This window comes from Haliaeetus albicilla, chromosome 4 (assembly GCF_947461875.1).
Source record: "Haliaeetus albicilla chromosome 4, bHalAlb1.1, whole genome shotgun sequence".
NCBI classification, from domain to species: Eukaryota; Metazoa; Chordata; class Aves; order Accipitriformes; family Accipitridae; genus Haliaeetus; species Haliaeetus albicilla.
Window position 1 is genome coordinate 24,835,066 of NC_091486.1, and position 22,675 is coordinate 24,857,740.

At 38.7% G+C, this 22,675-nt stretch overlaps 1 protein-coding gene across 6 annotated transcripts in view; it reads right to left on the bottom strand.

Moving 5' to 3' along the window:
• Positions 1-6,260: 6,260 nt before the first annotated feature.
• OLA1 (Obg like ATPase 1) overlaps positions 6,261-22,675 on the bottom strand; it is a 104,104-nt gene continuing 87,689 nt past the window's right edge. For all 6 annotated transcript variants that reach the window (XM_069781454.1, XM_069781455.1, XM_069781459.1 and 3 more), the window contains 4 exons: positions 13,817-13,957; positions 13,028-13,124; positions 10,827-10,949; positions 6,261-6,785 (listed from right to left, as the gene is read on the bottom strand). In XM_069781454.1, the coding sequence (XP_069637555.1) occupies positions 6,684-6,785; positions 10,827-10,949; positions 13,028-13,124; positions 13,817-13,957 (463 nt within the window). In that variant the 3' untranslated portion in view covers positions 6,261-6,683. The remainder of the gene's footprint in view (positions 6,786-10,826; positions 10,950-13,027; positions 13,125-13,816; positions 13,958-22,675) is intronic.

Here is a 22,675-nt window from a genome sequence, read left to right on the forward strand (position 1 = left end):
CTTCGCTCAGGATTCGGATTTCAGGGAAGTTTAACTCTTTGGCAACTAAATGGTTTTGCGTGCAATTTTCAAAAGGAGAGCAAACATTGCATCTTTTGCTGACAAATTTGGCAAGGTGGCCCTTCAGCAGCATCAGAGCCCCTGGCAAGAGCTAGTTCTGTCCTTGCACGGCACAGGTGAGTTTTCCTGGCAAAGGACAAGAGAGAGGAGTGGGTCCCCGTCCTCGGCCAGGGCACCCACGTCACCTCCGTCCTGTCCATCCGTCCGTCCATCCGCCCTTCGGGCAGGCTGCAGCAGCTGGGTGCGGTTAAACCCTCACGCCGGTGTTCACACGCCGAGCTGCGGTGTCCTGCCTCGGAGCCCGTCCTGCTGCTCCGGCTCGCTCCTGGGAACCTTTTTATGTGGGCAACAGCCTTCCTCATTACTGAGCAAGGACTTTATTAACCTTTAAATTCTGACATGTTTACCACAAATCAAACTTTATGAACCCCTTTGCGCAATCTAACTCTCTGTTGTCAGGAGTAGGTACCAAACCTGGGGCCACGTGTGCTTACCTCAGGCCGTACCAGGGGTGCAGGCAGCTCCTCTGTGCGTCCGTGGCCGTGAGGTGGTGAAGGTCCTCACAAACGGCTTTCCCAAATCCCCCTCACAAACCTTTCCTCCTCCTCGCACGCTGCTGCAATCATTAGGCTCGCTGAAATATAGCAAGTGAACTTGGTGTAAGAGGTGAAAGCAGCGCGGGGCTTTAACTCTGCGCTTTCAAGTCCAGGCTTCAATTTGCCGTAACGTCAGACCTGGAGGTGCTGCCGCGGACGAGGCGGGGGGTGCTGCCGGCGGCTGTGGCGGCGGGGGGTCCGCAGGCAGCGCAGCCGCTGCACCCCGCACCCGGCTCTGCTCGAGATGAAGGGTTTGGGTCACTGGGAATAAAAACCTCGTCAACACAGAGCGGTACTTCTTCCATCCCTACCCTCAGCGAAATAGCCCTTGGCATGTTACTTATCTGTGTTTGGACATACCCCCACGTATCAGTTTAGCCTTTTCAATTCCTGCCCCGCAGGGCCCAGCAGTGCCGAAGCCATCCCGCAGCAGCGATGGAGCTGTGAAGGGCAGGAAAATCCCCGTGTTCCTGTTCCACCAGCCCGGGTCTGCCTGCCCACTTACATTCCTAGACTCAGGTGAATGCATTTTGTTAACTTACACATCACATGTGCTCTTGCAACAGCCACAGATTTTATTTTCTGCATGGTTTATAAAGTTTTTCTGTGCTGAGCACATACATTTTGCATGTAGAAAATAAAACGCTACGGGCACTCTGTAACTGCGCAGAGCCATAATGAGCTCTGATGAGCAGGCACCTACCAAATCATTGGTTTATGACAGCAAGCGCACACATGTAACTTATTTCACAATATGCAACACGCTGCCATATGTGTCTATTCCCATGGATTGGGAATGGGCACTACCTGTAGATAGAAGCCAAGAAATAACTGCTTCAAAGACAACCTTGAAATGCAGAACTTACTTTAAAACTTTCAAAGCCCTACCAGCATACCGCTATTTCAGTCCACTGGGATGCTGTGATGAATACTGCTACTTTGATTATTACTACTATTTTTTCAAAGCCTCTGGTGGTTTTCCTGGCTTAATTGAAGTGAAATGGTGGATTAGCATAATCAGACATATGGAATTAGTATGGGGGGGAGTAAAAATTAAAACAAGTTATTATTAGTTTTAAACAGTTACTAACTTCTAATGATTCCCCCCCTTCATCCTCTGTGAGCTGAGTTCATGAATGGAGAGAAACGTTAAAATTTAGCTAACATTTTTTAAACTGAAAACCTTGCCACACACATTGCTCTTGCAGAATGCAATTTTACAGTCCTACCTGGCACCTGGTAGAAGAAACGCTCAGCGTTGAAACCACCTGACGGAACAGGGCATGCAGCATCACTGCCGACTGCCACGATAAGGACGGACAGAGCTCTGCAAGGACAGTTTGAACAAGCCTGGCAGCCACAGGAACATAAAACGCTGCACGGAGAAAGCACGTTCCTGGTACTTTTGAAGTTACAGGGGTTATTTGCCAGCTTGCTGGGGCAGAGGCGGGAGGAGCGGAGCACGCTGCCACTGAGCTGAATGCCTGGGGTCTGCTGGGCCAGCCGGGAGCCCATGCGGGGGCACGTCGTGCTCGGCAGGGCTGCCCCTGCCCACGGCAGGCGCCGACGGGCAATTGGGAGCAGCCCTAATAAAGCGCGGGGAGGTGTTCAGCTAAGCTACCCCAGGTGCAATGCAGCCACTCCAGCTGGAAGCTTGTTCTGTGGGAGAGGAGGAAGGAAAATACGGCTGACAACACGGCATTGTCGGAGCAGGCGCTCTGGCATACAGACTCCTTGACTGACCAAGCCCTGCGGTCTGGGAAGAGATCAGGGTGAACTTGGGCGATGAAGGGGAGAAGGTAGATGGAAACCTGCAGCAGGTCAGAAAGGATCCTTCAGGAAAGGTAAATCATTTAAAACAATTAACAATAATGCTACCACCTTTACACGGCTAGACACGGTCAATGAAAGAGCAAATAAACATGAAATTAAGACAATACTTTTTTTTTTTTTAAATAAAGATTTTAATCAAAATGCAGAACCAGGGAGGACATTAAAGAAATTGTGCTCTTTACTAGTGTTTGGGGATAGCCTTTGAAGAAAAGTTCCTTTGGAGAGGAGGCAAGAATGGTGGTATTAGGTCAGATCAGAGGCCCATCCAGTCCAGCATCCTGGTTTTTGACAGATGCCTGACAGAGATAAGGTATACATACCAGTTTTTCTCCCAGCATCCAGTGATTTGTGGCTAAAGGACTACTGCAAAAGCAGAACTGATACCTCTGTTTTTAACAGGGTTTTTTTTCCCAGTCAACCCCCTTTTTCTTCCCCAGCGGCTTTGTCTGAGCATTTTTGAACACTTGCTCACCTTCAGCATCCACATCATCTTGTGGCAAGAAGTGCACAGCTGAAACCATGTAAAATAAGTATTTGTTTTAGCCTGTCACCCACACTAGCCTAAGTACTGAATTTATGAAGACACGGAAATCCTTCAGTTTCTCTATGGAATATTCTGACCCCAAAGATGCTCAAACAGCAGCCAAGAGATGGCCAGCCACATCTTGGTGGCTCTTATCCTACTAGAATGTTTACTTCAATTTTCAAAGAGCTGGACAAACACACCTGAGTTTCAGGCAGTTACGCGGCTACTTCTAGTTCATCCGACCACTGAGCACACCCACTGTTTTACTTTAAGTAACATGGTATGAAAAAAATACTATGTTTTATCTGACACATTAACCCCCACAGAAAGCCCAAGCCTGCTCTCCTTGTGCTGTTCTGGGAAACGCTGATTAGGACAGATAACTATATCCTACATGAGGGGTATCCATGGGTACAAATAGTCTTCAAAAGTTAAATTTCTGTTGTTCTTTGTGCTTCTTAATGGTCTGAAATGTCACATATTGGGGTGCCCAAGCACATCACCTAGATATTGCTATTGATGCTGCCAATAAAAGACAGCAGTAAGCCCTCACTTGTCTACAGCAATGTTTTTATTTGGCCAGGAACATACTTTTGAAAGTGAATCTCCAGATCACACCTCTTCACGCACACTCTCCCTGCTTTGCTCTGCATTGCACAGGAGTCTCACAGCAGGCAAACTGGTTATCCCTTGGGTATCTTATCGCAAACTGGTTCTCTCAAGGTTGAAGTGAAAACTGCCCTCTAACTCCTCACGGGACCAGCCTGCAACTAGTCCGAGGTAACCCCTCAAATACATGCCATGGGAACAACAGGTCCTCTGTGCCAACCGCTTTGCTCTCCAGATCTACTCCTACAGAGTCACCCCACGTGCCAGTGCAGGCACAGCTGCTTTCACTGGCATCTCCACATCACCTTCAGGACTCTCTTCTGGTCAGTTTGGAGGCAGGCAGCAGCGGTTTCCCCCATTCCACTAGCTTTTGTCTAATCCCAGAAACATGTCATCAATGCCACGGCTATTAGGGACTGAGGAATGCAATTTAAGAGGAAGGGTTAGTACCCCTCCTCCTTTGCAAAATTCCCTACTTCCCATATTTTGGAAGATCAGTGCCTATAATGTTTTTTCACCCTTCTCCATCTGGAGAAACAAAACGTCTCCTTCTACTCACCATCATCGTGCCCAGTGAGTACAGGTCACCAAGAGTGAAGAGCATGCAGGCAGATTTCATTTTTTCTTAAATATCAAATGTGAGTAGGATGGATACATTGTACCTGGAGTCACCTGCACAGGTTGAAATGCATAAATAATGTGCGCTTGGCTTAAGTTAAACCACAATTCTATTTAAAACAGAGTGGTTGAAACACGCTACATATATCTACAAGTTTTTAGGAGTTGTACATCTTAAACGCATAGACCCACTGAGGAGAAACACAGGCTGCACATATTTAATGTGGCAGTTGCCACAAGTCACCAGTGATAGGAGTAACAGAGCTTATCAGATTATTCTTTCTTTTAATAAAATTTGTTTTTATTCTGGAATAATTGATTAGCTTCAGTAGTTAAAAGAACATTAGTTAAAACAACTGAAGAGATAAACTATTCAGGCAAGTTAGTAAGCTGAAACATAAAACATTATAGAATTCAAATCTAAACAAATACGGCTTTTTAAATGTAACCAAGAGATGCAAAAATACAAAGCAATCCATTAATTGTGCTCTCCTTTCTAACTTCTTCACTGACATGTAATCATTAGGAAGCACAGCAATATTTTGGAAACCAGGATGAATTTCAGACAGGACAAGAGAACACGTTCCAGCAGGTATTAGTGCAGTACAGAGGTTACTTCTCTTTCACCAACACATACACTCCACTTCTCACTCATCTTTCATTGTGTCTAAAACCCAGCATGAGCCCTTCTGTTACTAGCATGTTGCTGACTTCCAAGAGAAACAGGTAGGCTCCGTTCTTCTTTTGGATTTGACTTTTAACACAAGATTTGGTGATCCCAATCTTTTCTCAATTATGTAACAACACAATAACACCAAGAACAAATACTAACCGCACCAGGGTTCCAAAACATCTGAAGTCCTAATTTCCCTGCTTTACAATACTCTCCCCTCTCCTGCCACCATGAAAAAAGGAGACGTTCTTTAAAACAAACCCAACAACTACGTATTGAAGTCATCTGCCCTCCCTCCGTCTTCTCAGTGCAATTAAAGGCAAGATGCCAACTTTTCAACAATGAGCCTTGTGGCTCTGGCTGACCCATGCCTTCCTCTTTCAGAAACGAGCAGTGAAGCTCAACAGCAGCATCTCAACGGAAGCCTCGGAGCAGGACATGACCAGCGCTCCCAATATCTTAAACGCAGGGGGGAGGTTAGCCAGTGATAAGTTGCCTTTTCAAAATGTATAGCAAGCAAATTTATCACAGAGACGCAAGAGGTCTGGCACACCAAGAAGCCAGAGGTAACATCAGCATCTCTCCCAGCCCTGACCCCGCTGAATCTGTAGCTGAAACCACAGGCACACAGGCACTTCAGAAAAAGTCAGGCTGTTTTAAATACATTAAACATACTGCACTTAAGGGCAATCCTACAGCTTGCATTAGAAGTACAAACTTGGTTTTATTTTTGCCACCTATTCTTCTGTGTCATCCAAAGAGATCAGCTCTCCCTCCTGGTTAAAGGGATAAAAAAGTACTCACAGCTGCAACCTTATTTCAGCAGAACAGCTTACCTATCCAGCACAGTGTGACCTCTTCCGTCACAACACTATCTGCGTCACCCTCCGCTGGCCTGAAAACCAGACCTGAGAGGACAACACACAACATCAGGCACCGCTGCTCCAGCCTCCACAATTTAATAATTCCAAGGCAAGAATGAAATACTTTTTCAAAATGATTGTAACAAAAAAGCTTTGGCCTCAAAGATAACGTGATTTTTCTACATGTATTTCCTCTCTCCAGTAAAAATGATTTACGCTGCATCGTTCTTATTATCCTTACCATCATCTTTCAGTGAATGTCCATCTACAAATTCATTAACTTTTTTGAGACAAATCATTGGCATCCTAATCTTCTGATTCCCATGAAAGACTCACTTTCGAGATACAATTGCAGCTGCCCCACACTGCCAGTTACTGTATCATACACGTCTTAAAATTCTGTAATCAGCATCCACCAGGTGCCGTATCGCATTCAGCACACCACAGTCAGTCAATACAGACATCCCCAAACACACCAAGGCTGGTTTTGTCAAATGTTTTATTGAGTGTAGACATCTGGAGTACTGTAAAACATGCATTATCTGTAGATTCAAAAAGGAGCAAGCCACATTGTCCTCACTGTCAAACGTGTCAGGCTTGGCATACATGATGGAGATTAATGAAGTATCATGAGAGTAATATGGTTCCTGAAAAGCTTCTACAATTTGGAGTAGGGTCTTAATCGTTTGAAATGCAAAGCTGTTCACATTTAGTGAACTTGCATGTTTGCTGGAGGTGCCATATTTTAATTCAAAACAAACAAGAATAATTTCAGTGGGGGGAGGGGAGGTTCCCTAGGTAGAAACTGTATGCTTTTTGTTTCCAGATATTCCATCCTAAATAAAAATTCATGTGCTTTTTGAAGCAGCACAGTTTATTTCTGAGCAATGAACAACATCTGATATTCATTTCTTCTTGGGTTGTTGAGGTGTATTAAATTTAAAGAAGATAATATCTCCATCCTCCACTATGTAATTTCTGCCTTGTTGTCTGTATTTTCCAGCAGCCTGTAAATAGAACAGACAAAAGGAAAGTGGGTTATTTCATTAGACATTTTATAGTATTTTCAAACTGTAATAATTTAAATACATTTTGGTAAAGAAACAGTACAGCTTCAGAGTTTGACAGCCACAATACTCCTCAGTTTGACATAATTTGGTCTTACATACATATGAAATATATACAAAAATAATTTAACCTCCACTGAATTGGTGGTGCTTAAATGCCATCTGCATTACATAGTGGTAAATCTGTAAACCCTGGCAAGTCTTAAGATAAAGGACACTAAAACAACTCAATTCCCCGTCCCCCCCCCCCCCCCCCCAGCTTTCAGGCTTTCTTTTTCTTCACCTAAAAAAACTGCAGGTGGCAAACACTGGTGGCAAGAATCTAAAACAGTATTGCTGGAAAGGGCGATCGGCAACAGTTTGCATCATGGCTGCGTGGCTATTAAACTGGTATATGAACTACTTCTGAGCGGCTAGACGAGCGAGTGCTGTCAAAACTAAAGATGGGAACGCTATGCAAAAGTCACAACTGTACATGCCTTGTGCTTCGAGCGGGGCTCTCTTGTCTGCTTGCGCTCAGATAATGAAGGACTGAGGAGCACAAAATACAGGCTCAGTTTTTCTGTCAGAAATTTCCTTTAGAAGAAATTTGCTTCAGAAGGACAGATATAAGAGCAGATAAGCTGTGAAACCAGGATAGAGGAGAAGGCATATAGACCAAAGACATGAAAAGGAAATTCGTTATGAAAATGCTGTACTTGAGGAGAGCAGAAAATAGGCAAGGAATCTATTAAATAACAGTACTCTCCGCATTAGAATTTATTATTATATTTTTCTATCTTCATCTCGTCGTAATTAAACCTAGTGTTATAGAGGCTACAGAGAAGCTGTGGCATTAGGACTGACAGACTGGGCGGGAGGTGGTCTGCAGAAGCATTTATCTTGAAAAGTGATCTACAATATGGAAAAGTTGAGAGCTTCTGCTTTAGTTCAATAACCATTCCTGTTTTGAAGTTTTCTCTCGCAGGAGAAAGTGCTTCCATGCAAGACCTCACTGTGCCATTATTCTCAATGACACTATCACAGTGGTGGCATGCTAAGATCCCATTACAGGAAAGCTGTTAACTAATGACCTTAGTTGCAGTAGAACAGATCAGATTACTGGTACATAGTTAACTTAGACACCTTTCTTTCACAAAACCTGCTCTGTAAAGCAACGTATTTCCCCATATTGCTGTCTAGGAATTTAGAGGCTCGATAACCTTGTTGCTGTCATTCCTTATTTGAATGTTATCACCAGTGATGTTAGCCTACAGAAAATTGCAGATAAAATAGCCTTGCCAATAAATATATAGTGCAATAGTAATTGACCTTATCCCATATGACACTATCGATAAATAATAAACAGTACTTTGCAAACGTTTTCATATTTCCCCCCTCAGAAATCTGTTTAGACTGTAAAAGGTTTACTTTCAGGTAGACTTAGTAGTTCTTTCCTTTGAAGATCCTAATAACGCTCAAAGTCAAGAGTAATTAGACTAATTGATGGCATAAACACTAATAAAACAGTGCGGTAAAAATCATCGGCAAGTGTAAGCTGCAAGCACAGGTACAGAGACATTTTACAGTTGAATACATTTATTACTCACAAATATTTGTAGAAAAAACTGACCTCCGCAAAGTAATAATGCAGATTTGTTTTAGGACGCTATTGCACGTTGTCAGAGTGGCATAGACTTCTTGAATTAAATACATTTTGACACACTAATGCAAGTTTATGTATTTTTGTTACCAGTTTACAGTTAATTAAAAGTGACAGTGTTCCTTTAAATTCTCTAGAGACCATTTAATCCATTTCCATTGCTATCAGAAACACTGGTTGAAAAAATCAATACCCATTTGTGAATCTTGAGTATGTATTAAACAAGACACGTCTAACCAGTTCATTTGCACTTGAAAGCAGCCATCTGTAGAAGCCAGCTTTGCCTAAGCAGATATGATTGCTAATAATGTGATATCCCTGTAGACTACAAAGCCCACACAGAGCTATTCAGTGTATAGTTCACAGCACTGGCATTAAATTAGTTATGCTGTACTGGTGTTAGACACACACAAAATCAAACTTAAAAATCGATCAACTTGATAACGTACAAAGCAAGCAACTCCCATTACCACTGTTATTTCAGTTGACTCCTAAAAGCTCCCAAATTTAATTCTGAAATTTACCAGCAATATAAAAGTAATTAGTATTGTGTATGGCATGAAACATTGTATTAAATGCAAATTAGAAAAGACTAGAGTAATATAACACATTTTTCTAAGAGCAAGGGTTTTTTTCTAGCCTTGATTTAAAAACTGAGTAACAAATGCAAATAGGCTTGCTTCATAGATAGATCAAAACAATAAAAATTTAACCATTAAATATAATTTGAACATGGAAGCTTGATGTTTAGAATCTCACATAGTGAAAAGCAAATAAAAATATACAAGCAAAATACTTATAGATTAATTTAATAGGTATTAACTGATGCAGCTTCTCAAGGAAAACACTCAGATTTGAGCATCAAAAACTGTTGCTGGCAAAATTTGAATCTTGGTTACATGAAGTAGTTTCTGACTGCAGAATGTTAGATTTATTTATAGCTGTGGTTTCACTTTACAACTACAACTCTACTTCCCTTTTCATACGGCAGTTCACATGCCGCAACGAACCAATTATACTGGGATTTTTTTCTCTCACTTCCTGGGGTTCAAACAAACCTATTAAAGTCCTGCTGCTCAGTATGATCTTCCTTAGTGATACCACTGAGAATAAGCTGAATTTCAAATCATAATTTTGCATACCTTTCAAGCTATCAAATAGCAAACAATAAAGCTGAACCTTTTAAATTCTTTAACATATTATAGTGTGTAGGAACCTTCAAATACTGAGATTGATTAAATCAAACTAATGTGCTTTGTAATCACCATTTTATAAAATACAAACCTTAATAAAACATCAAAAATGCCAAACAAGAAATCAAATGTGTATGAAATAAAGGGGTGTTTCTCTGCTTAAAGAAGATGGAAATAATGCAATAGCAGCGCAGAGAAGAACAGTTTTTCTTATGACATTTATTTGCCATGTACACATTCATTTCATATTTAATAACTTCAAATCAGATATAATTTGTCAGCTATAAGAAGGGCACAACTTTGGGCACCCAATCAGTCTCTGCCCTCTAGTGTTGAGAAAGCAAATAAAACTGTTCTTAATAGAAGTGTCACTACAAAGAAGCGTGAGCTCAAGAAAAAAGTTTTTCATTAAATATCTTCACTGTCTATTCAAGTAGATAGTAGCTAGGAACCTTCACTTATTGTAATATATTTTCGTGGACTACATACAACTATTACTGGCATCCTGAACAATCAAAGTAAGGCATGGCATTTTTGAATGAGACATCAAAGGGTGATTGAATTAAATACTGAAATGGTAAATTTTAAGATTCTAATTAATGCTTATCAGAGCCTAGGAGTGGAATCCACTAATCCTGAAAAAAAAATTTATAATATAATACTTTCTTAACCATTTACACCTGACATTTCTAATACCTTCACTGCAAACACAAAACAGAATGACACGTTATTAGAAGAAACAGGTTTTCTGCGTTTCTTGCATTTCCCCTTAGAGGTGATTCAAAAATCTCCTATCTCATCTTAAAAATTTGATTTTTTAAAAAACAAGTTCATTTTAAAGCTTATTAAATTCTGAACACTAACACATAAACAGAGAAAAAATTTAGCATAGCATTTGGTCTTAGTGTTGACCTTTAGTCCATAAGCTGTCATATCTTGGATATTGAAATAGTTGCATTCCTGTTCAGTAAGTTGGTGAATTTCAATTCTTTCTTACGTAAAAGATGAAAATAGATTTTGGTCTATTGCTAGAGGTGACCATTAAGATTCGCTTAGCATCAAGAACTTCTTCCCAGTGAAAAATAGACTTAAAATGGAAAAATGGCACTTATGGAGGAACAGAGAAGAAAAAGATGGGGAGCTCACCTTGACGGCAGCTTCTGAACCTCCTTCTTTAAAATCTTCGTATTTCATTACTTCAGCCATAATGAATCCCTTTTCAAAATCTGTGTGAATCTTCCCTGCTGCCTGAGGAGCCTTCGTCCCTTTCTGTCAAAGGAAAGACCAGAAGAAAATTAATTGCATTTAAGAAGATTGATTGCAGGAAAGAGGTTTCTCCTTTTTTATATGCTTTCAGGATCTGCTGAAACTTTGTTTCATATCAGTTAAAATGTCATGCATACAGCTGGGTAATTCTCAATATTGGGACATACGGATAGATGCCTTTGCCACAGATAAACCAACTGATATTAAAGGAGGGCAGCTTTGTTTTTCCTAATAGGTATCAACAGCAGTATTGATTTTAGAAGCTATGATTGTATTTTGTTGCAAGATTCACTTCGATCCCTAGCTCTCCACACAGAAAGTGAGGAAAATAAAGATTTTTAAATAACTTTAAAATCTGAATTACTCAAGACTTTTACTTACGTCCAAATAATTTCAATTAAACGATAACATTCATTGGCAAACCACATTTATAATCAAAAATGATTTATGGATCTCAAGCCTGACATATTAGCTTATTTTTATTTCAGAGTAATTTTAGTAAGTCTAATATAGAACAAAATTAGTATTCTTACCAAAATGTCAACAACTGAATCACTAAAATATAAAAAAAATCACGGGCAACTATTATAAGATAATTTAAGTTTATGCAATAGAGGAGAATGCATTATAACTGCATGCTTTAAATTACAAGGACATACATTCTGTGCACATACAACCATGGAGAGAAATTTGAGAAATAATGGTGACCTAAAGGCTGCTTAATAAAGCATGTTAAAGTGCTAAGGAGTCTGACACTGTAAAGCACAGTTTTTACAATAAAAGATGTATTGGGTTAATATGGCTACTCACTGATGCTTACCTGACTAAATATCTTTGCACATTAAATCAAAGATACTTACAATCAGTCTTAAGATAAACCAGCTTTCAAATTTTCTAATAAAGAGCAACCATTTCTCCTACTGAAAACAGTGGAGTTTCAGAATGTGCTTTTAAAAACGATGGCAAGAATTAGAGCAACAAAACTTCTGCTTTTTTATTATTTTGGTAGCTATTTCAGGGACTTTAGCTAGCAGTTATCATGTAAAAGGAGAAGAGATGAAAAGGCTAAAAAAAAATAAACGTGCTTCTAAGAAAGTAAGTTTAACGTCCTAAAATATATACACAAACATCTGTAGCGGTATTAATAAAAATATAAATTTACTGGAAATTATGTTGATTAATGAAAACAAATTAATTCCTTTGAATGAAATTAAATACAGCACTGAAATTCACTGCACAGCACTAAATACACTGATGCAATAAATACAAGCTCAGTGACAGATCTGCAACTCCAAGTTGAAATTTTTGTAATTTTTAAGACAGAGTTTGTAACTACATGCATTTCAAAATATTTTTCAATACTAATCTTTATAGTATAACATATTTACATTCAAAGGCAAACCACTACAGCTCAGCTTTTACTGTCCTCTGGGAATAAATTAGTCGATCTCTATGGCTATAATCATTCTACATCAATATTTAAAATACATAATATAATTTTAGCATTACATAAGTTCCCAGATAAACATATAAAACTACCAAAATAAACTAGGTCTAAATATTAAAGTCAGTGAAAGACCTGAATTACTGCACACTGATTTTAGGTTTTTGAGCCCAACTGTGTATCCATGAGGAATATAATGATGTTATATTGCTTTTATTGCTGAAAATGTAATCCGAGCAAAGCAAAGGAGGAATGAACCATCCGCAACCCAAACAAACTTAGTGAATACAAAATGAAAAGCAACATCAATTTCACTGCAGACAAACCCAGTCACACAGATTAAGCAAGCACAATACTGGTACGTCTTATCTCTGACCACAGGAGGAGGGTAGACAGATTCTACAGGATGAAGAAATTCAGACTATGTAATAGGCAGAATCAATTGTTACCTGCCTCAATCAATGCAGCTCCACTTTCACTGTTCAGCAGCTCACAAATAATTAAAGTTATCCTGGACAAAAACCTCATCTGTAATGACTAGCTAACCGCCACCATGACAAACTTCAAAGTCAGTGATATCAATCTGAATTCAATAGTGTGGAACTGGATATAGCTGATGAATAAGTATGAATCTTACCCTGATGGTCCATGCACGCACTTCATCTGGGCCTGCAGTGAAAAAGTATTCTAGTTGGAGTGCTGCATATCCAGCCTTAATGATCTTTGCTAAAGCACTGAAGAAAAAAAAAAAAAAAAAAAAGAATCCAATTCATTCAACATATACACATAAACCAGCTAAATGCCCCAAGTAATCAATTTACATGGAAAGACATCACATTTTGAAGACACCGGGTCTACTGGTAAACACAGCAATAACCGCAGTAGCCTTTTTCTTTGAACTCTCTTCAGAAAAACTACTTTTTTACTGCAGAATCATAAAGACAGTATTTTGATTTGTTTATTTGGCAGGCTACAGAAATATGGGATAAATTTAAATCACCCTATCAGACAGCACTTTTGGTCTCATGCAATTTTCAGGACTCCGGGTCATGAAAGCATAACTGTTTGACTGAAATTCAATACTGAAACAATTTATTATAGTTCTTCAGAAAAATTATGGCAACATTTTCTCCACCGTCCCTATTCCCCATGGATGACGAAACAGTTTTGGTGATCATTCCTTCTCAAAAATATACATAACTAATACCTATGTTATAATTAAAACACTGTACAGAGATGACAGATGACAGTTAAAAACTTAATTTAAAATAAATCTTTTCACTCTGTCTCATGGTAAAGAAAGGAGAAGATTCTCTCTTTATAATGGTAATTACTCTGTCATTTATTATTCTATCAGCGCAAGCAATTAAATTACTGCAAGGAAATAGTTGATAATAAAGTGTAGGGAAAATGAATGCTAATTAACCTTTGTGTCATGTTCTCTTCCAGATACTTCTGTTTCTCCTCAGCACTCATATCTTGCAACTTGAGTTCCAAGGCCCCACTAAAAGGAATGACCAAAGCACCCGGGTCGTGCTTGTCCACCCACTCTTTAATTTTTATCAACCTGTAGACAACAAAGGGCACAACATTATCTTGTAGTGCATGCATGGCTGTACCACATTCATTATTATCAAGTAGCACATACATATTCATAAGAATTGCACGGTTTTATGATGCCATCTTTTTGTGTATTGCTTTCCAAGGTCAAGGCATTAACAGGCAGCAATTGCTTCAGGTGTACTCCATTAACATTTCACTGTTTCTTGGTTTCTGTTTGGCATTTAATCTATCAGAAATAGGCATAATTTGAGACAATAACTAGGTTTTTGGTAAGGTTAAATACTTGCAATCTAAAATGCTAACTGAATAAAACTTTGTAGATCTGTGGACGTACATTTTTCTGAGACTTCCAAGAGTGATATTGATCAAATGTGGTAAAATTGGGGGTCTCCAGTTTCCTCTGACTTTTAAAAAAAAAAAAAAAAAAATTAAAAAAAAGCATCTCAGTGGCTAGGGCAGCTGATATTAGCAGACAGAAAAGAACACCACACTATAAACTCCCAGTTAGCAAGCAGCACCCTGATCTTGGAGTATGTCATAGCTAATGAATACAGGGCTGTGTTTCCACTAGTTTCTCCCACCTTTCTACTATCTCCCCAGGACAAAGCTTCTAGATATTACACTACTATTATTTTTAAATAAAGAATCAAATTTCCTATTTCTCTTCATCTTTAATAACTGGCATCATCAGTAATAGTTGGCTGTACATCTAACATTTCTTTTTAGCTGAATGCAACTACAAATTTAGAGCTACTTTGTGGTGTTAGTTTTTGAATGTTCAATATCCTATTAAAATCAAGAAAATCTTTGCAGCAATAGCTGATGTTTAAACAATCTTTAAACACAGGCATCACATTCATGACTGCAAGTACTATTTATTTTAAATTTAAGGGAAACATTAATAAATTACCTGTAAGGAGTTCAATGTTATTTAAAGGGCACTATTTCTGAACAGGTGTGAATGGCAAGAATGACAACTCTGTATGCTCAGCAAGAAGACACAAGAGGCATGGGAATACTTCCTGTACACTAAGAATCAAAGTACAAAATACAGTACTTTGGGTGCTGTAGATGTTTCAGACCTGAAGCACCCACCATGCAGCACAGGGTTTTATGCTTGCTGAGTTCTTTTTCTTCGTCCTGCTAATCTCCAAGATTTAGACTAAGGTTTTAACTGCTATTATACTAAAGTGCTTTGAAACTGTGGCCTGCAAACCTTTAAATAATCAATGCAAATGTCACTTCAGAAAAAAATGAACTGAACCACAAGTTCATCAACACACATTTGTCAAAGAAAATAGCAGGGGATCAGAGCTATTATGAGATTAAGTGCATGGCCCACTGAGTAGGGTTTTAGATGGGACAAAGAATATAAAAGTTCACTCAACAGTTTTCACACGTTTGTTATATAAGGCTGGTCTTCTATCATTTACTTATGTAAATACCCCATCAGTGGTTTTCAATCCTCATTATACTAATCTTTTTTTCCTCCAGTTATCCAATGAAAATATAGTCTGGTCTCCAGGACTGATACTGAAACACTATTGCCTTCAGGAACGTCTGAACTGAAAATCACAATTAAGGTGCAGTTCTGAATGTGACATGTGACATTTAACAGCGCTTCTAAAACTGACATTTGTAGTTAACTAATTTATTTTGGCTAACAAACTGGATACCAAAGTTCAGAGCTTATAAATGCCAACCTTTTACAGAAAATTTATCTAGAAATGGATCTGCTATTCATAAGTGTACTTCAACATCTGTGCACACATCTTTTTTTTTTGTTTTAAGAAAGTACCTAACATTGGTCTCTAGACTAATTAAATAATGTACCAAGTGAAAGACAGAATGAAACAAGCAAACTTGAAAAAGTGAAATGAGCATGGAAGTAATGTCAAAAATTGGATTCAAATTCTGTTTGGTAAATATGGTCATCGTAACTAATAAACTAAGAACTATTGTGGAACAACAAGATAAGAAATAATTACTTTGGCTAAAACACCAATTCAGAATAATAATAGTCTTTGACTGTCATTTTAACAGCTTTTCTATTGAGTCCTTAGAGGGATTATTTGCATTCCTCAGGTATTCTATTGTACAATTCAGATGAATAAAGACTTACAAATCATTCCTCTACCGCCAGTGTGAGACTTTGATCCAGTGAATACACCATTGTACCTTAACTATAATTGGCAAAAAACCTGACAGTGTAGAGCATCACAAGCTTAATAACAAAGGAGAATATCTCAAAGTGTTGACAGATGATCTTCATAATGCAGGAGCAGAGCTGGTACATTTTAGCAATAAATGAGCACTGAGGTCTAAAGGTCTCTGAAGTGACTGACATCAGACCTGCTACAGCCTCACTAAAAGAATAAGGTACTGCATCCCACTCTGTACAGACAGTCGGGTTCTCTGCCTGAGTCTTTCACTTTCGTGACTTTCAATGTCACAGGAATTACTAAAAAGTACCAAGGAATTCCCCTAATGGTGATCGAAAAAAGAAAACAAAACAAAACAAAAGTAAATACTCAAATATAAATACTGATACATTTCTCAATGAAATTTTCCCCCAAAGTAAAAATGCTTGACTAATAATCAATAAAGTAATAGTGCAAGTTTGCTTTCCTGTTGGGGATAACCAAGTGTGCTAAACAAAACAAAATTCTCTTACCAAATGGTAACAATTAATGTCAAAGTCTGTTTTATTTGAGCACATAATTTTCCCATGGAAATGCTGTCTGTCTGTAAAAGGACAGCATTAGTACACTTGTTTGGGCCTTTGTTAAGATAAGCAAATCCTGGAGTATCTCTCTTATTTCGTGCTATACTTGATAATGAATGTTGAAGGGTATTGGATTTTAGGCTGAGAGAAAAGACCATTAACACTCAAGAAAATCTCAATTTAAAAGAACAAACCAAACACTAAAATGTAACAAAATGAAAAGTTTAAAAAAAAAAAAAAAGCACCAAACAGTAGAACTGGCAGAACCAATGACCGTGATTAACAGCTGAAACTACTTTAAGAAACCAGAAAGCGCTCAAGATGAAAACCCTTCTTGACAAAGTAAGCTGAAAACTATGTGGAAACAGTGTACACGGTAAGAGCAATTAAAAATATCCTCTTTCCTAATTAGGTTTCTAATAAGGCCGTTATTAGCAGAGGTAAAACTAAATGCTGAATATAAAACATAAAGCAGAAAGAAGAAAGGCTTCTTCTAGTACTACTCAGTGATAACAGCAAGGGATCTCTCGGAGCATTTCTGGACATCCAACAGCCCTCCCCTATTGAGGTGGCTTGGTTCTTCCCTCCAGGTAGCTCTGTGGAGAGGGGGAGTGTGCCAACAGCGGCTACAGAGGGTTCCTGAACTGAAATTTGATTCTATTCACCACTAATGGACAAAATATTCTTTCTGGAAAAATATATAGAACCAAGAGACAGTAATACAACCATTCATTCTGTCATGGCAAAAAGAAAATCTTAAATAAAAGTTGAATTGAAAACTCAGTTAAAAAGACAGCTGTGTAGAAACCTGACACAAGAACAAAACCAGATCTGAACAACTTGCCAGTGAAGGCAGCACTCAAAATTCTGACCAGGGAAACCAGCCAAGAGGAGTTAAGATGCTCACTTCCACCTAACACTGTTATTCTTGGCTGATAAGGAGGTAAGGAAGGACAAAAGCATGTCAGCATATCTACTACTGACTCAGAAAAGCTGTGAAGACCAAGACGTTTTCTTGCCACTACTAGATTCCAAAACTTGATGAAGGCATCATCTCAGGGCATTCCAGTTTTCAACTCTGCATCAGACTGACAAGGAAAAAGTAAATGAAAGAAGCCAGTGACTTCAAGTGCAGAAGGATCAGGACAACCACCAGAGTGAACTCTGGATACTAAATCAGGATGCAGAACAGACCTTGGGGAAAGGTTTAAAAATGAGGGTGCTCACTGAGAAGGCCAATGAGCAAAGAGCACCAGAAAGGGGAGTTGTGCAGAAGGGAGTGCCTTCGCTTTAAAATGGTGATAGTTTCTGAGGCAGAAGAAACCAAAACAAAGAGGTACAAAAGTTGCAGAATGTGCTTGAACTACAAATCAATATTTGACAGAGTTTCACATGAGAGATCCAGCTGGGAACAGAGACAGAGTTCAGATGGAAATCAGAAGTAGTGATGGAAGAGGGAAGCTGCAGAGAGAACTTAAGCTCAGTGGACACCTGCAAGACATGATGATCTGAAAAACTGACCCCTGAGAAGAAAGGAGATTTGTGAAAGTATGCTTTTGTACAAGCAAGACCAAAAAAAACCCCCATCTAACTCATGGAAAAGAAACAATTGTTTTCCTGTTCTATACCTAACTACGAGTAGAAACCAGCAGAAACAAAACTGCATGGCAGGGAAGAAGAAAATACCAGGCAGCACCACAAGAAGGAAAGAAACAAATGTAGATAATGAGATAAGATCAAACTAAGTGATCAAAATATACAAAAGACTGAAAAAGAAGATCTACAGATGGGAGTGAGAACAAGAGGACCTAGCAATTCCAACAGGCTCTTCCTGTTGGCAGCTCTGAGCAACCCTGGATTTTTAAAACCTTCCAAACTCAAGCCGTTTAGTGCTCTGTTCCCCACTGTTGAAAAGTTTTCCATATGTGTAGCTCAAGCCACCTTCATTCCAATTTAAATGCACCAGTTTAACTGAGCCTACACTATGGACTGGGAATACACACTCCCTATTTCTTTACAACAGTGCTTTACAACTTAAAACCCCACATATTACTTTTAACTTTGAACCTTTTTCTGGATTCTCTCCAATTGGTCTAAAAGTTCCTGGAAGCACACAGTACCTAAGGCACTCCTCAGAGCTCTCAATAGTAATGTCTTATAAGCATTAAAAATAGCTAGAGGATTAACTCACACATTTTTCAGGTGATTCCCCTGTTTATAAAACCCAGTATAGCATTTGCTTTTTTGTGACAGCACTGCAACATTATCTCATGCTCAGTTTATAACTTATTGTATGACCCTGCTTGACTAGCTATTCTTAATACTATTTGCATAGTTGATTATTCCTGCATAAAAATCATTCTCAGAAGTTGCACCCTAGCTCTTTTTTTCCTAATGATTTCTTCTATTTCTTGAGATGCTTCTAAATTCTAATTTTGTTCTATACATACCTGGACATCTCCTAGTTTGGGGTCATCTACAGATTTAACAAGAATGCTCATCATCCAGCTCATTAATGGAAATACGTAAGGGTATTCAACCAGCAGCCGCTTCTGCAGATCTCATAATGAGATATTCTTCCACTTGGAAAGTGAACCAGTGATTACTATGCTCTGTGTATTATCTTCCAACCAGTCTTGCACACCCAACTTCCAGTAGTTTCCATCTAGCCAATATTTTCTATCTTGTTTATGAGAACGTTGTAAGGCATTGAAACGTTTAAAGGCTTAATAAAAATGCCAATATGTAGTAAAGTATATTTTTTCACTATATGCAAGACCATTAAATTTATCACAAACAAAATATTTGAGTCACCTGACAATTTAGACAAGTAATAAATAGCCAACATGAATTTGTGAAGACAATTGGGTTGCTTCCGGGTGATTAAAACAGTTGAACGTTCCAACGCTTTTCTTGAAATTGAAGGAAAATTAATTGACTTAAAAATGTCTTATTTCTTCCTTCCTCTCTGTGGCTTTCTTTTGTCTTTGGAAGCCTCACCCATTATCCACAAGTTATCTAAAATGATGATAAATTAGGCAACGATTAATTTTTTTTGCCGGGTCCCAAAACATTCTACTATGAGTACCACTAGGTTTAGTTGATTTGTTGGGGTGGGAGAGGAAGATCTAATTTACCTAAGCACCAGTATTGCATCACACAGTTCATAGGTGATGTCCTTCCCTTCTATTCTGTTAGCATGCATAGACTCCACAAAGATCAGGTCCCACTGTTCAGTGCTGTACAACACATATATGGATGAATATGTGCATGTATTCTTACATAAATAAGAAACATTCACAGCCTCAGCAAGTTTTCACTCCAAATTTATATAATCAACAAAGAATGGAATGGCAAAAATGATGAAACCAATGTATATAATAATTCCATATCACAAAATAGGTCAGTGGCAGAAGTTAAGAAAGGGAAGCAGAAAGCACAGGTGATACTCTGCTGTAACAGATTAACATGCTGTAGCTCTTACTGCTACCTGCCTTTTTCAGGGTATCCCTTTCTTCTTGCACTACATAAAGAGAAAGGAAGACTAAACCGGAAAACATTAAAGAATAAAAAGGTACTCTCTTCCCCACCATGCTGGTTTGCTTTTTTATGAAGCCAACAAATCTACAGAAGGTTTGGGAGTAACTGTTACTGACCTAGGCAATCTCATTTCAAATCATCAGTGACATTTATGAATTTATTCTTTTATTCCCTGTTCCCAGATGGCCAGGAGGAACACAGCAATCCTTAGATTTCAGAAGGCCCTTTCCCACCCGCCACCTGCAAATACTTTCTAGTAACACTTCAGAACAAAACCACTGCCTCCACACACTGGGCTGCTCCCTGGCCAGGAGCCTCCTCTCAGCCCCTCAGGACAAGAGCTTCAGAACTTCATTTATCCTGGGCATCCTGAATGCTTTAAGTTCCTTGATGCCTTCCTAGAGTCCGATGTCCATACCCCCCTCCAGTATTTAGTCACTGCAACTGGATGAACCTTACAAGAGACCAACGTGGAAAATCTATCTCACACGTTAGATGTCACTCATATGTCCAACACAGATTGACTTGAGCCTTGAAACATGCAGTGGAATAGTCCTTAAAACTCTTTACCACAACATTTTTGGGGACTTGCAACACTTCCATGATCTCAGGAACCTTATGACAGAATAGGTATATAAAGTATTTCATTCTACCAGTTCTGGACTTTACAGTTTTTATCTTCATTGTAATTTCAACTGATACTGTATTGAGAAAAGAAGACTAGAAGTTCCTGATCAACACTGTCATTTGCCATTTATTATAGATGGGTTTGTAACTTTCCTTAACATTCTCCTTTGAAACGTAAAGTAATCCCAGGCTCTCTGCCTCGTGTGTGTCAAAGCAAGTTTTTCCAGGGCCTTGATCTCTATCACAGCCATTATCTTAAATCCCCTATAATTCTGCAAAATCATTTGTTAGATGGGGTGACCAGTATTGCACCTACTATTTTAGTTCATGTTGCATCCCAGATTCTAAAGAAACATTTTCATAATCTGGACATGAGCTTCTCATCCCATTCCTTATCCATCCAGATATTACACTTGCTTTTCTGCTACCAGTTGCACATGGAGCAGAGACCCTACCAGCACTCACTGCAAGCATACTCAAGCTGTTCACCAACAAAAATAATCTGGCAAAAAGCAGTTTTGGGAGGGAGGGAGAATTTATTTCTTTCATATCCCCCTCCCCACTCTTTTTTTTTTTTTTTTAAGCTGGACCATTTCACTTTCCCATGTATCCTTACAACTGGTTGTGCCAATATAACTGAAGGGTGGTGCAGGAACAGGTGAAGACTGTTAAGGATGGGCATGCCTTAAGTTAGCCTACCACCCAAAAAAGAGCAATGGCATGAAGCCAAGTTCAATCAGGAATTTTAGCATTTATTATTGGAGAATGCTTGTATATGGCATGACTCCTGAGTAAAAATTATCCCATATGAGATCACTTAAAAATCGATTCTTCAAGGCAAAAACCAGTATTAATTGACGGGGGGGGGGGGGGGGCGGGGAATCAAGGCAATATTCTGGAAATTCGTATGAAAGCACTTTGTGCCCTTAAGACATAATTCTGTTAACAAATTGTCTAACATAATATGGTATTAGTATACAGTTCTCAGTTTATCTGGTCTAGAAAGCTACCTGGAGATATTCACTGTTTAATGGTATGTTAAAAACATATAAGGACATAACACTTCACTTACAACTTCATACTACTGACCACTTCTTGAACGTATTTCATATAAAGATTTGGCTTAACTGACATGAAACTTGTTTAGCTGTTTTGGGTTTGCAAGATGTTGGAACTGTGAAAGAAATAATACCACAGAACATGATATTACCTGTAAATCAAGTACAGACAGTGGTTAATGGACAAAATACTTTTATAACTAGGAGAAATAAAGTATGCATAATACAAAAACCAAGCTGATGACCTACAAGCAAGTATGAATTAAAAAATAGCAAGATGGTGGAAAGAGAGAAAGAATCCAGAATTACTTTTTCTGCTGATCTATATAGAGTTCCCACTAAGAAAAGATTTTTTCAGTACTTTATACAGTAAATTGTATCTAACAAAACATCAGTCAAGGTAACCTTATTTTAAACATTTGTAAGAAGGATCATTCATGAAGAATAAAAAACTTGAAATCCATTTTTAAAACATTTGTTTCTGATCTAATTTTCAAGACTTCAGTAATATCTCTTTATCCAAATTACGGTCCCCATTAAAGTGATCAAAACCAATTATGACTCAATGAAAACAGTACTACACTGCTGCTGTAGCACCTGCTGGTACGTGAAAGGCTTACAGTCTCTATTTCTCCTTGGTCTGCCAATTCGGAAAATTAATTCTGTCTTAACTCAAAAAAAATACACCCCCCCAAAAAGACCCCACAAACCAACAAAAAAAACCCCAAACAAATGAAAATCATGGCTGTTGCTGTCAACAAGTATCAAGCAC